At 46.1% G+C, this 14,645-nt stretch overlaps 1 protein-coding gene across 5 annotated transcripts in view; it reads left to right on the plus strand.

The window, feature by feature from the left end:
- LOC135829468 (uncharacterized) overlaps positions 1–14,645 on the plus strand; it is a 169,987-nt gene that overhangs the window by 79,016 nt on the left and 76,326 nt on the right. For 3 of the 5 annotated variants that reach the window (XM_065341869.1, XM_065341870.1, XM_065341871.1), the window contains exons 19-20: positions 571–629; positions 991–1,075. In XM_065341869.1, the coding sequence (XP_065197941.1) occupies positions 571–629; positions 991–1,075 (144 nt within the window). Of the gene's footprint in view, positions 1–570; positions 630–990; positions 1,076–4,206; positions 4,245–5,624; positions 5,930–7,667; positions 8,929–14,645 lie in introns of those variants that run through there. The other 2 variants (XM_065341872.1, XM_065341873.1) reach the window with 2 other exon arrangements.

A 14,645-nucleotide genomic window follows, 5' to 3' on the forward strand; every position in this document is an offset into this window, starting at 1 on the left:
GGACGTAGTGGTCACGCTGTGTGAGGACCATCCCAAGTGCATGACAACTTGAACTGACATGCACAAGCAGTCACCCGTCACCTGTGTTTGTGTGTAGTCTGCCACTCAGGACTCAGCACTCTGGTGTTTGGAGCACCACTGTATCAGCAGGAAATTCGTCAGCAATTTAATTGCGTCTTTTTCGTCCGCGGAGCTTTTGGACTAAATTAAATGCCGGACTAATGTCGATTTGTCCAGCTTTTCAATACACTCTTATGATCTATGGACGAAATTTACAACCGGACAAACTCCCTTTTTTTGGAGGTAGACGAAATTATTGACCAACGGAATGTTCTGCCTGTAAAGTTTGTCAAACTGCCTCTACTGGCCAGGAATGCACATAACATTTTCATGCATCTTCAACCTCTTGTTTATGCTGATTAAAAATCCGATGTTGAGCCAATAGTGTTACTTTTATAAGAAAGGAGAAAGGGCTGATAAGTATACATCTCGTTACCTTGGTGGACTGTTAGTCATAACTCGTAACTTATAGGTCCGTTCTCTTTTCTACTTTGTGCATTCTACTTTCAGTGGCGGAGCGGAGGTGCCAACGGCTAGGCTACCAACGACAAAGGAACCCAAGAAGAAGTGTAAGCCGCGCAGCATCATGTGATTCACTGTGTCATGCTGAGCGCTACGCTAGAGCAATATTGATGTATGGAGTGTGTGTTATTTTAGGTGAATCGGTGTGTGTGTGTGTGTGTGTGTGTGTGTGTGTGTGTGTGTGTGTGCGTGTGTGTGCGTGTATGTGTGTGTGTGCGCGTGTGTGTGCGTGTGTGTGTGTGTGTGTGTGTGTGTGGTGAGTGCGTGCATGTATGCGTACACGTGTGTGTGTGTGTGTGTGTGTGTGTGTGTGTGTGTGTGTGAGACTGTTTTGTGTGTGCATGTATGTGTGCCCTGCACATATGTGTGCACACGTATTCTGATGTGCGTGCATGTTTTGCTGTCCAGTGAAGCTCGGGGTCAGGCGTGGGGTCAAGCGGTCGGAACAGAAGGGTATGCATCGAGGTCGATTGCATCAACAGCAACAAGCAGAGTGAGTATAGTGTTGTCTGTTGCTGAATAACTTGGGGGGGGGGGGGGGGGGGGTCAGCCTCCTAGCCTAGGCCGTTTCTATTTTCATGTATTACAGTCAATGCACAGTTGAGTCACCGTGTATACATTGGTATGCTGCGGTTGATGAAATTCTAGGCTGGTCGTTCTTCGGCGCTCCATTCCTCAACACCCGATAGCAGTGTATTAGTAATGCACGAAACTATAACAGTTGGTCATGGTCTGGAGAATATGAAGAAAAATTCAAGTGACTTTAAAAAGATAAGGAGATAGCTGGCAACTTACAAGTAGATCAGAGTCGTAGTGTGTATTATATTAATTATCATTTTACTTTGGCATTCCCAACAGAGCCCAAGGTCTTCTTGCAGTGTGCCCAAGATGTGTGTCTTGGCACAGTGGTTAGTGCTTGTTATCGAAGTGCGATTGCGAACATTTACATGTACATACAGTCGGATCACTTGGTTGTAATGCTCCATCAGGCAAACGCAAACTAGGTCGTGGTAAAGAAGAAGAAAAAACGTCGATGCTCCACTTCCCCACCACGTGTCTCTCAAACTTGGTGTGAGTGAGCCGTAATTTTTTTTAACTTATTCCATTCACGAATTCTTTCATCCGGCACCAGCTTGAAAGGTCTTCATTTTTAGCAATTACCGTAAAAGCCCCTGTATACGCCCACTCGAAATTACGCCCACCCTCCGTGTACACGCCCAGTCAGGGGAAGTCAACACTTTTGTTGCAAAATAGCGCCCATACCTATGTATACGCCCAGGTATGCCGGCAACACCAGTACATGTACAGGTACTGATACCCAATACTTACTGCTATCCTTATTTCAAGTATACGCCTGGTTCCAAAATAACGCCCGTGCCCTTGTATACGTCCAGGAAATCGAGGCTGCTATTCTATACGCCCGGGGCCTATACACGGGCTTTTACGGTAGTTAATTTTACTTCAAAGTATCAACTAACACAAGGTGTTGTAGCACCTATCCTATGATCTATCATTTAGTGCAGAGTATTTGCATTGAATTGTTTCACATCTATCACATGACACTATGGGGCAGCCATATTGGTTCCAACTCCACTCGACCCCTGCTGGTATGTATGGGTCACACGATGTTGGCCATGTTGGTTCCACTGTCCACAGGCCAGGCGTGTGCGCCGGTGTCCTTCAAGGGGGGGGTTCCTTTCTTCCAAAAAATGAAGCAAAATCCTACATTTTGAGCGAAAAAGGGGGGTTCCGGGCACCCAAGAACCCATACAGGGCACGCGCCTGCAGGCCATGACCAGTTTGTCCACACATTTAGTCACATGACCAGGATGTGAACACCAGTCTATAACTGATTTTTACACAAGTATCCATGGTACAGTGAAACCTGTCTAAGACGACCGCTCAAGGGACCTTACAAATGTGGTTCCCGTGTACAGGTGGTCTCCTTATCCAGGGTCATTTGACTGGAAATACCATCCCCTGGTCCTGGTTGTAGTGGTCCACTAGAACATGTGGTCACCTTATCAGAGTGGTTGCCTTGACAGGTTTTTCTGTATTGGTTTCCCCGTCCTGCTACACTGCTTATAGTAGTGAGTTTGGGTGAATCTTCTCCTGCCCAGCATAATAATGATACTGAGCCATACTTTCATTCACACATGCACGCTAGCTTGCACGCTAGCTACTGTTGTAAAGGCACGCTAACTTACGAGCAACGCCGTAGTGGTCACGCTGTGTGAGGACCATGCCAAGTGCATGAAAACTTGAACTGACATGCACAAGCAGTCACCCGTCACCTGTGTTGGTGTGTAGTCTGCCACTCAGGACTCAGCACTCTGGTGTTTGGAGCACAACTGTATGAGCAGAAATATTCGTCTGCAATTTAATTGCGTCTTTTTCGTCCAAGGAGCTTTTGGACTAAATTATATGCCGGACTAGTGTCGATATATTCTGCTTTTCAATACACTCTTATGATCCATGGACGAAATTTACAACCGGACGAACTCCCTCTCTTTGGAGCTGGACGAAATTATTGACCGAAAAAAGAAAAAAATTTATTGACCGAAAAAATTTTCTGCCAGTTAAGTTTATCAAACTGCCTCTACTGGCCATGAATGCACATAACATTTTCATGCATCTTCAATCTCTTCTTGATGCTGATTAAAAATCGGATGTTGAGCCAATAGTGCTACTTTTATAAGAAAGAAGAAAGGGCCGATAAGTATACATCTCGTTACCTTGGTGGACTGTTAGTCATAACTCGTAACTTATACATGTAGCCGCAATCAGTAATACAAGCTGGATCGACATTTGTGTACACTGTATTCATGTAATGTAAAACTGTGGAGACAATGTGCAATAAAACGAAGAAAAAATGTGAAGAAATTGTGTAGAGAAAAAAAGGGATTCAAACATGTTTCGTACAACACTCATCAGGAATCTTCGTTGTACTAAAGGACACTGAAAACAAAATTGAACTATTATAGAAAATCTAAGTTAGAGAAATAACACTAAGAACAACAGCAGTGAAATTTACAAGTGTGAATTTTAACAATGAAAGCGAGAGCAATAACGAATGTGTGTACGAACACTAAACTTGCAACTGAAAAATGAACAAAGAAGAGAAAGGAAGAAGGAAGGACAAAGTGATAACAAATAACAGCAGTACATTACACCTAGAACATTAACGGCCAAGCTTGGCCGCACCAAACATGACACTTTACTTGAACAATTTCAACCCAATTATACTATGATTCTGTACACACAAATTAGGCGTATACAAACGCTGACAGATGGCTTCCAAAACTTTTAACTGTAGTCCATAACCATGACGACCACGGCACAATACAGTGAATGAAGAGTCGGAATACGAATTGCAACAATCAGGACTAGCCAACAGATGATTGTACACTGAAGACTTGCTACCACGAAACCTACGCACAACACTAACATGCTCACCGGCACTCTCACGATCACTACAATCGTCGCTCTCCGACTCATTGCTTCCTTCACTGTCCGTCCCATCATCTGCTTCCTCTGCGCTCTCTCTGTTATCCCGCCTGACATGGTCCATTGTTTATACATGTAGGTCCTTTCTTCTTTCTTCTTTGTGCTTTCTAATTTCAGTAGCGGAGCGGAGGCGCCACCGGCGAAAAAGAAGATGTGTAAGCCGCGCAGCATCATTTGGTGCACTGTGTTATGCTGAGCGCTATGCTAGAGCAATATTGATGTATGGAGTGTGTTATTTTAGTTGAATCCGTGTGTGTGTGTGTGTGTGTGTGTGTGTGTGTGTGTGTGTGTGTGTGTGTGTGTGTGTGTGTGTGTGTGGTGAGTGTGTGCATGCATACATGCGTACATGCGCGCTTGTGTGTGTGTGTGTGTGTGTGCGCGCGCGCGCGCGTGCGCGTGCTTGTATGTGTGTGCGCGCAGATTGTTTTAGTAGTTTTTAGTACTGTCAGTATTACTCGCTCATGTAGTGGTTCATCTGACCCGCTACAACCTCCTAGCTGGCACAATTTGCCATTGCACACATTGCTAAATGTGCTGTAGACAGTACAGTGGTGAAACACGCCAGGGGCATTGGAAGGTATCCTACATTTGTATGGCTATGAAAAGACCCACGAAAAGGCTCTCCATCTGGAAAAGGTTTTGATAAATTGTGCCAAAAGAGCCTACTGTATATCAACTAATTTTGGCTGCTGAGAAACTTTGGCCGATCTCGAATTGAAACTTTTTCGGCCGATTGGGGTTTAGACAGAAACGATCGGTAGCTGTTGCTTTCACATGCAGCCATGCCTCTTTCATGCATCATTTCCCTCGGTGACAAACTTTGGCCTGCCACTTACTTTGGCCAGTTGGTACCAAGCGGCGAAATCAGCGAAATGATATCGCCAGCGAAAATAAGTTGCTTTACAGTACAAGATTTCATTGCTCCAATAATCACTATTTAAACTTATTGTTGCGACTTTGGCCGCACCTGCCGCACCGGTTCCGATGCCCCTGCAAGCGGTCCAGCGTATCACTGCGGGGCCCGGCGATTCAGTTGTTAACCTGTTCAATGCACAGGCTTGTGTTCATCAGAAGCGGGCGCTTGCACGTTTGCAGAGCTGCATGATGGACAAAGTCCAGGCCAGGCCTGTTCCTTGTGTCGGATGTTAGGACACTCAACTCTCTCCTACACCAGGAGGATGGGGAGGGGGGGGGGGGGCTCTTGTACAGGCTAATCCTGCATGGCAGAGTTACTTGCTATCTCTACTCTGCCAGCAGATCCTGCATTTCACCGTGTTGTCACCTAGCCATTCGGAACCTAATTTATTCTTCATATCGCGCTTTGGGAAACGCTTTGCAATGCGCCGTCGAAGCTTGATTCATTCTTCGTATCACACTAGGGGAAACACTTTGCCGATATGCACTGCAACCACTGTGTGACGGCCGGCTATTAATAAGTTTAACTCCATTGAGCTTTATCGTGAAGTTGTCATTATTCTGTGTTCAGTGTATCCTGCATGGCTGCTTGCATGCTCTTTTCATTGATGTTTATGCAGTCTATGATGACCCATTCGACCACCCCGACTATGTGGCGAAAATCGACTTGCCATTGAAAGATCTTGACGGTGTCGAGTTAAGGCGCAGGTTGCAGACCAAGGGATTACTAACCAAGAGCCAAGTGCGGAGGTTGGAGAAGATGTCGAGCGAAACGGCGCATAACAACGAGATGATCGGGTGGATTCAGGACTATCATCGCGATGGATATGTTGCACTGTGCGAGATTATTCAGGAGTGGGGAGTTGTGCCAGAACTGTTGGAAGACATGAAAAACCTGCTGTAACCCAAGTGACGTGTGAAAAAGGTAAGCAATCCCTGTCACGGTCCATTGGAAACGTGCTCCTATGTCTTTCTAGTACATTCAACATGCTCGGAACGCACGTGCGTTTGGAGCCGAGAGACTTTCTGAGTCTCACTCCCTCGTGCACAGCCTGGTTTCCACTTGGTTGCGAGTTGTTGTTTCTCACCAGTCTGTCTGCACATTAAGCAATCCCAGTAGTAAAACAGTACATGAGTGTACACTGCTGACAGTCGAGAGGCTGGACGGTGTCGGGGATTGCAATAACTGTCTTTTTCCGGCAAAAAGATTCATAGGGCTGGCCGTGTAAGCGGCATTTTGACATGTTGCTTCTTGGAGACTATTCTGTTCTTCTGTCTGATAGCATTGTTGTCTCCTTGAAAATCGCTCATACGTATGTGTATAATTTATTATCGCATAGAGGGTCAAGCCTTTGGCTTTGTGCGGTATCCCTGGTAACAGGGCATGCCTGAAATTGTCGTCTCAGTTGTCAGTGAATGGGATTTTCGGTCTTTCACCACTTTGCTGGTGAGCTGATCTCCTCACCTCCCACCGCTTTGGGAGCTGCACCTGCGCCTTGACCCTTGAAGGGTGGTGGCGTTCCTACGGATGCGGAAAACTCGGCCTCTAGCCGAGTCTGACTCGAACCGTGAATTATAAAAAAGAAATTTGCCATGCAGTGTACAGTATACATTGTTGTGTTGTTCACTTCATGGCTGTCCCGCTCTAATACTCACTACAATGGGGGCGACTGAAATCCGACCCCAGCTCGGTGCACTCACATTGATTCCAAAAACAAACCAGCACACGTTTCTACACTGCCAAGAGACCGCTACTGTGTGTTCAAAAGTATTGACCTCTGGTTTCAAATAAGAACCTTAGGCCAGCATTTATACCTCATAATCTGTGATCATTTTGTGCATAACAATTTTCCGAAAATGGACGTGTGTTATCCAATCGTCTAGAAAGTTAGTAGGTTTCAAATTAAAATATAAGTAACACTGGGAGAGCTGCCTGAGCAATATCCCGAAGAAATTTTTGAAAAACTCCAACCGAATTTGAATTATGTGAAAAAGTCTAGAGATCTATATTCTTGAAACGCACTATAGAATCGGCGCCGCGCTCGATCACGAAAGTCAGGGGTCGGATTTCAGTTGCCATCACTGTACAGTGAAACCTGATTTAAGCGACCACCCCACGGTACCACGTTGCAAGCACCACACGGTGCAAGCACCACCCCATGGTACCACGGTGCAAGCACCACCCCACGGTACCACGGTGCAAGCACCATCCCACGGTACCACGGTACCACGGTGCAAGCAAAAGCGGTCGTTAAAGCCAGGTGGTCGTTAGAACCAGGTCCAACAGGTTCAGTGTAGATCTGTCGGTGCATGGAAAAACGGTCGTTAAGAGCAGGTGGTGGCTAAAACCAGAGGTCGCTTACACCAGGTTTTACTGTACATGCAATACACAAAGTGTCTGTAGTCTTTGCTGCAAACACTGCTCAATACCTCAAAAGGGGCAGAGCTTACCACACAGGGCAGAACAACAGAGACCAAAAATCCTTCTCGTGATTCCGAGTTTCGTGTTTCAAAAAACACTCATCAGACGAATGATGAGTGTTTTCTGAAACACGAAAATCGGAATCACGAGAAGGATTTTTGGTCTCTGTTGTTCTGCCCTGTGTACGTGTAGTACAAGTAGTTATTACTGCGTCTTGTTGTTTTCTTGTGTGTGGACACAGGATGATGGTGATGATGATGGTGATGGTGGCCATGATTGATCAATACTGGATCGCGGCGAGAATTTGTTCTGTCTGTCTCTCTCTCTTCCTGTGAGTCCTTCTGTCTGTCTGCCGGTACATCTTTCTGTCCGTTTTTCTGGTTCACCTCAGACTCTAGACTGAGCTCTCTCCTTCACTTTCTCTCGCTCTCGCTTGCTCTCGCTCTCACCTAGTCTCCCGCTCCCACTCACTCATTTAGTCGCGATATTCTTCATTTGCCTGCTGCATTCGCTGTCGTAAGCACTACTTCCTTTGAGTATGCCTTTCTTCTTCTTCTTCTTCTCGGCCTTTCAATTGCTACATGACTCGCTAGAGACTGCTCTCCCTTAGCTTTGACTTAGCTCCTTTTATTGGTACATGATCACAAAGTATTTTTTTTCACTCCTTAGCAGTGCAGCACCATGGGCCCCGCGTGCTGGGGCAAAGTTGCACGGAACCAGAATGCTGGATTTCCCCGCGCGTGCCCTTCGCTCCGTGCACAGTACCTGACCCATGTGTAGAGTCTAGATAGATTGTCTGAGTTGTGTTGAATTGTCATTCAATTTCTTTTTATTCTCAAAAACATTATACATATATCTCTACATTCTATCTCTGTGACTTAGAACCTCGCTTTAGGTCCGTATTTGACTATTTGAGCTTAGACACTGCTGGAAAAGCAGTGCACTAGTCCGACGTCATCATGTCGAATAGCGGAACATGTTGTAAAAATTCTTTCCGGTTGAACCGGTATACCCATAGAATTATCAGCTTCTGCGCGGCCTCATTTCTGCCTATCCTTTTTCACTTTGGCTACCCTTTTTCACTTTTTTGCAATGCTTTTTCAAATGGCAACTTCTTTAATTTTTCTAAGGAAGTGCAATTTTCACAGCAGCCATTTTCACAAATAATTGCTGTTGCCGGTTGAACCGGTATGCGTAATCACATTCTGCTCGTCTTTTATTCCTGCATTTGCTTTTCATTTTTACTGTCTCTTTGCCTTCGTACTTCTATTTTCAAAGCACCTTTTTATTTCATTTTTCAAGGCACCGCAATTTCCAAAGCAGCCATTTATATAAATGATTTCTACTTTCCTAAAGCACTGCCACCTGGTATTTTCAAACTGCAAATCTCTCGCCCTAGATTCATTCACCTTGGGGAAAGGAGGGGGTATGACTCTCTCGTTTTCACGTGGACATTGAGATTGTTACAGTGGCCTGCATGTGCTGTTCTTTTGCGCACGACACACAGTGACCCGGTTGAGAGGGTGTGTGTACAGCATGGTGATTAGTGACCCGGTTGAGAGGGTGTGTGTACAGCATGGTGATTAGTGACCCGGTTGAGAGGGTGTGTGTACAGCATGGTGATTAGTGACCCGGTTGAGAGGGTGTGTGTACAGCATGGTGATTAGTGACCCGGTTGAGAGGGTGTGTGTACTGTACAGCATGGTGATTAGTGACCCGGTTGAGAGGGTGTGTGTACAGCATGGTGATTAGTGACCCGGTTGAGAGGGTGTGTGTACAGCATGGTGATTAGTGACCTGGTTGAGAGGGTGTGTGTACAGCATGGTGATTAGTGACCCGGTTGAGAGGGTGTGTGTACAGCATGGTGATTAGTGACCTGGTTGAGAGGGTGTGTGTACAGCATGGTGATTAGTGACCTGGTTGAGAGGGTGTGTGTACAGCATGGTGATTAGTGACCTGGTTGAGAGGGTGTGTGTACAGCATGGTGATTAGTGACCTGGTTGAGAGGGTGTGTGTACAGCATGGTGATTAGTGACCTGGTTGAGAGGGTGTGTGTACAGCATGGTGATTAGTGACCTGGTTGAGAGGGTGTGTGTACAGCATGGTGATTAGTGACCTGGTTGAGAGGGTGTGTGTACAGCATGGTGATTAGTGACCCGGTTGAGAGGGTGTGTGTACAGCATGGTGATTAGTGACCCGGTTGAGAGGGTGTGTGTACAGCATGGTGATTAGTGACCCGGTTGAGAGGGTGTGTGTACAGCATGGTGATTAGTGACCCGGTTGAGAGGGTGTGTGTACAGCATGGTGATTAGTGACCCGGTTGAGAGGGTGTGTGTACAGCATGGTGATTAGTGACCCGGTTGAGAGGGTGTGTGTACAGCATGGTGATTAGTGACCCGGTTGAGAGGGTGTGTGTACAGCATGGTGATTAGTGACCCGGTGTGTACAGCATGGTGACTAGTGACCCGGTTGAGACGGTGTGTGTACAGCATGGTGATTAGTGACCTGGTTGAGAGGGTGTGTGTACAGCATGGTGATTAGTGACCCGGTTGAGAGGGTGTGTGTACAGCATGGTGATTAGTGACCTGGTTGAGAGGGTGTGTGTACAGCATGGTGATTAGTGACCCGGTTGAGAGGGTGTGTGTACAGCATGGTGATTAGTGACCTGGTTGAGAGGGTGTGTGTACAGCATGGTGATTAGTGACCCGGTTGAGAGGGTGTGTGTACAGCATGGGGATTAGTGACCTGGTTGAGAGGGTGTGTGTACAGCATGGTGATTAGTGACCTGGTTGAGAGGGTGTGTGTACAGCATGGTGATTAGTGACCCAGTTGAGAGGGTGTGTGTACAGCATGGTGATTAGTGACCCGGTTGAGAGGGTGTGTGTACAGCATGGTGATTAGTGACCCGGTTGAGAGGGTGTGTGTACAGCATGGTGATTAGTGACCTGGTTGAGAGGGTGTGTGTACAGCATGGTGATTAGTGACCCGGTTGAGAGGGTGTGTGTACAGCATGGTGATTAGTGACCCGGTTGAGAGGGTGTGTGTACAGCATGGTGACTAGTGACCCGGTTGAGAGGGTGTGTGTACAGCATGGTGATTAGTGACCCGGTTGAGACGGTGTGTGTACAGCATGGTGATTAGTGACCCGGTTGAGAGGGTGTGTGTACAGCATGGTGATTAGTGACCCGGTTGAGAGGGTGTGTGTACAGCATGGTGATTAGTGACCCGGTTGAGATGGTGTGTGTACAGCATGGTGATTAGTGACCTGGTTGAGAGGGTGTGTGTACAGCATGGTGATTAGTGACCCGGTTGAGAGGGTGTGTGTACAGCATGGTGATTAGTGACCCGGTTGAGAGGGTGTGTGTACAGCATGGTGATTAGTGACCTGGTTGAGAGGGTGTGTGTACAGCATGGTGATTAGTGAATTGGTTGAGAGAGTGTGTGTGCAGCATGGTGATTAGTGACCCGGTTGAGAGGGTGTGTGTTGCAACATGGTGATTAGTGACCTGGTTGAGAGGGTGTGTGTCCAGCATGGTGATTAGTGACCCGGTTGAGAGGGTGTGTGTACAGCATGGTGATTAGTGACCTGGTTGAGAGGGTGTGTGTACAGCATGGTGATTAGTGACCTGGTTGAGAGGGTGTGTGTACAGCATGGTGATTAGTGACCTGGTTGAGAGGGTGTGTGTACAGCATGGTGATTAGTGACCCGGTTGAGAGGGTGTGTGTACAGCATGGTGATTAGTGACCCGGTTGAGAGGGTGTGTGTACAGCATGGTGACTAGTGACCCGGTTGAGAGGGTGTGTGTACAGCATGGTGATTAGTGACCCGGTTGAGACGGTGTGTGTACAGCATGGTGATTAGTGACCCGGTTGAGAGGGTGTGTGTACAGCATGGTGATTAGTGACCCGGTTGAGAGGGTGTGTGTACAGCATGGTGATTAGTGACCCGGTTGAGATGGTGTGTGTACAGCATGGTGATTAGTGACCTGGTTGAGAGGGTGTGTGTACAGCATGGTGATTAGTGACCCGGTTGAGAGGGTGTGTGTACAGCATGGTGATTAGTGACCTGGTTGAGAGGGTGTGTGTACAGTATGGTGATTAGTGACCCGGTTGAGAGGGTGTGTGTACAGCATGGTGATTAGTGACCCGGTTGAGAGGGTGTGTGTACAGCATGGTGATTAGTGACCTGGTTGAGAGGGTGTGTGTACAGCATGGTGATTAGTGAATTGGTTGAGAGAGTGTGTGTGCAGCATGGTGATTAGTGACCCGGTTGAGAGGGTGTGTGTTGCAACATGGTGATTAGTGACCTGGTTGAGAGGGTGTGTGTCCAGCATGGTGATTAGTGACCCGGTTGAGAGGGTGTGTGTACAGCATGGTGATTAGTGACCTGGTTGAGAGGGTGTGTGTACAGCATGGTGATTAGTGACCTGGTTGAGAGGGTGTGTGTACAGCATGGTGATTAGTGACCTGGTTGAGAGGGTGTGTGTACAGCATGGTGATTAGTGACCCGGTTGAGAGGGTGTGTGTACAGCATGGTGATTAGTGACCCAGTTGAGAGGGTGTGTGTACAGCATGGTGATTAGTGACCTGGTTGAGAGGGTGTGTGTACAGTAGTTGCCACGAACTGGGAATCCGGCCACAACGCCTGCACAAATACATACGATGACATAACAAAGCCCTAAAAAATATTATAATAAAAAATTACTAAACAGCAATAGCAGCCTCTGAAACCGCCAGCGTGGCGGGAGGCTCTTGTTGATCCATTCTTTGTTGATATTTTCCAAATAATGTTCTAGACCCTCTAAGGCACATTATACATGACCTTAGGAGGGCAAAGGAAATGTGGCACCTGACAAATGCCATGACATGTGAATATGGTTCATTACGTCTGTCAGCCAGCAGCGATGCGATTCTCTTATACAGGCTGGTTGCCGAACGCCCAAAACCACCTGACGCCGTCATGACCACCGGGGCAAACGACGCACTAGAGAGGTTAAGTTTCACGTAAAATTCTTACGTCCGTGCACTTTTACGTCAAAAGTAAAAAAACTCACGTAAAATTTGACGTGTTTTACGTGAGTTGACTGTCCGCACGTAAGTTCATGACGTGGGTTTTTGGAAGTTTCGCTTGGTTATCCCGATCGAATTTGTGTGAGTTTCCGGAGTTTTATCGAGTTGTATCGAGTTTGTTGGAAAATTTGATATTTGTGCGAACTAAACCTGAATCCTGCCAGGCAAAATTTCACGTCACGTCGCACGTGTAACTTAACCTCTAAAAACTACACGTAACGGGAGATTTGCACCGCGTTTTGAAAAAGGGCAAAAAACGTGCAACTTAACCTCTCTAGTCTCGACATGCATACCCGTAAAATCTCGCCAGAACGCCCCGTCTCTCCTATCCGCCCCTCCCTGACTTCTTGTCAGGGACGTGATTGATTGTATCCTCGTACGATCATATGACTCTGTCACAGCCTGTGATACCGTACTGTACTGCAGACGCGTGCTCGACCCCATTGGAAATTATAGCAATAAAACTGCTTTAAATATGGCAGCTTTCTAAAAAAAGTTGTTGTGTTCTAGTCCTGGGTCGACCGGTCCTTTATCAAATTGCTTCCAAATTGCCTTGGACTCATGGTAAAGAGGCTACGAGGGTAGCCCTTTCCCAAAGGTGCTCCTTTAATTCGCACTTAGTGCTTTTCGCGTCCCTCAAAATATGCTGAAAAAGTGCTCTTTTTTCAGTGAAAACAGGCAAAAAAGTGCTCTTTTTCAGTGAAGCATATAGCCATGCAACATGTTCAGATATGAACCCAAGCTGAGAAATGAATACGAACTCTTCCATTTATGGGTCCACGAAAGGCAAAACAGGAAGTAAAGTTAAAAAACAAACCACTTTTTACAGCATTGTGTACAAGCTTCACCAACTAATTACTTGTTGCCCCCAAAAAGCGGCGTTCCAAGGCCCATGGAGCACTCGGAAACTGTGATGGCATGCATGAGCAAACAGATTTTAGCACTTTATCAGCTAAAAAAGCTCAAAAAAGGGCGATATTCACCAAAAACGCAATAAAGGGCGAAAGAAACGGGCTTTTCCAAAAAGGGCGAAAAAAGGGCGAGCACCTTTGGGAAAGGGCTATACGAGGGGGAAAGGTCTTCTCGCTTTTCATCCTGTGTGGGATTATTGTGAGGTTTTGTGTGAAATTTTCGGCAATCACATTTCGTTAATTTCTTACTTTTTAGACAGGCCAGTTTGGAAGCAATTTTATAAAGGACCGGTCGACCCAGGACTAGAACACAATACCTTTTTTTTAGAAAGCTGCCATAAAGCAGTTTTTATTGCTAAATTTCTTGTTTTTTATGTCACCAATCGACGAATGCCCTAGATGATGGCCTCTACATCATATCAATACCGTATTATACGCATTGATAATCATGCAAGCCTTTTCTTGCAGAAAATGGCACTTGCATAATCATGTTCTTGTGCATTGGAAACATGTGGGTAGTGGTGGTGATACTTTTTTTATACGCTGGTCATGCTGTTAGCCCTTTCCCAAACGTGCTCGCCCTTTTTTTTGTGTCGCAGATGTTTTTGTTGATCCTGTGTTCATAATTGTAGTCATGGGTTTGTCGTGATAAGGTCATCGGATCTTCCCAAGTTGTACAATGTACTGTTGAGATACCGAATTCAAATAAATCAATACCATACCATCCCATACCATATTGCACTGAAATCGTAATCATGTTAACGTCGATACAGCTCTTGGAAGTAGTTCAATGACTTCAAAGTGTTAGTCCACGATTGTCTAAAAACAACACAGCAAAGGAGGAAAAATAAACATGTTACGATGTATTAACATGTAGACAAATACATTGTTGAGCCAGACACTTCGTCCCAACAACTACACTGATCCTGAGGATATACATGTAAGGGGCAAGGATATTATGGTTGGAGGTACTGAGAGATAAACAAGGCACTAATAAATTTCCATAACCTTGAACCTTCCAAGTTGGAAGGCTGTCGGTTAGCGCTACGGAGATGTGTTGAAGCTAGGTGTCAGGACGTCGAATGTCTCAGTACTCTGTCAGTTTTGTGCCTAGTTGTTGCACTTTCTGACTGTATATTGTATCTAGTTACAGTGGTGGAGAGTTACTCTTAACTCGTTCCATATGTCCTTTTCCTTTCTACTTTTAATAAAGTGTTCTACATATTTTGGTGAGTATG

Source organism: Sycon ciliatum, chromosome 13 (genome assembly GCF_964019385.1).
Source record: "Sycon ciliatum chromosome 13, ocSycCili1.1, whole genome shotgun sequence".
Taxonomy (NCBI): Eukaryota; Metazoa; Porifera; class Calcarea; order Leucosolenida; family Sycettidae; genus Sycon; species Sycon ciliatum.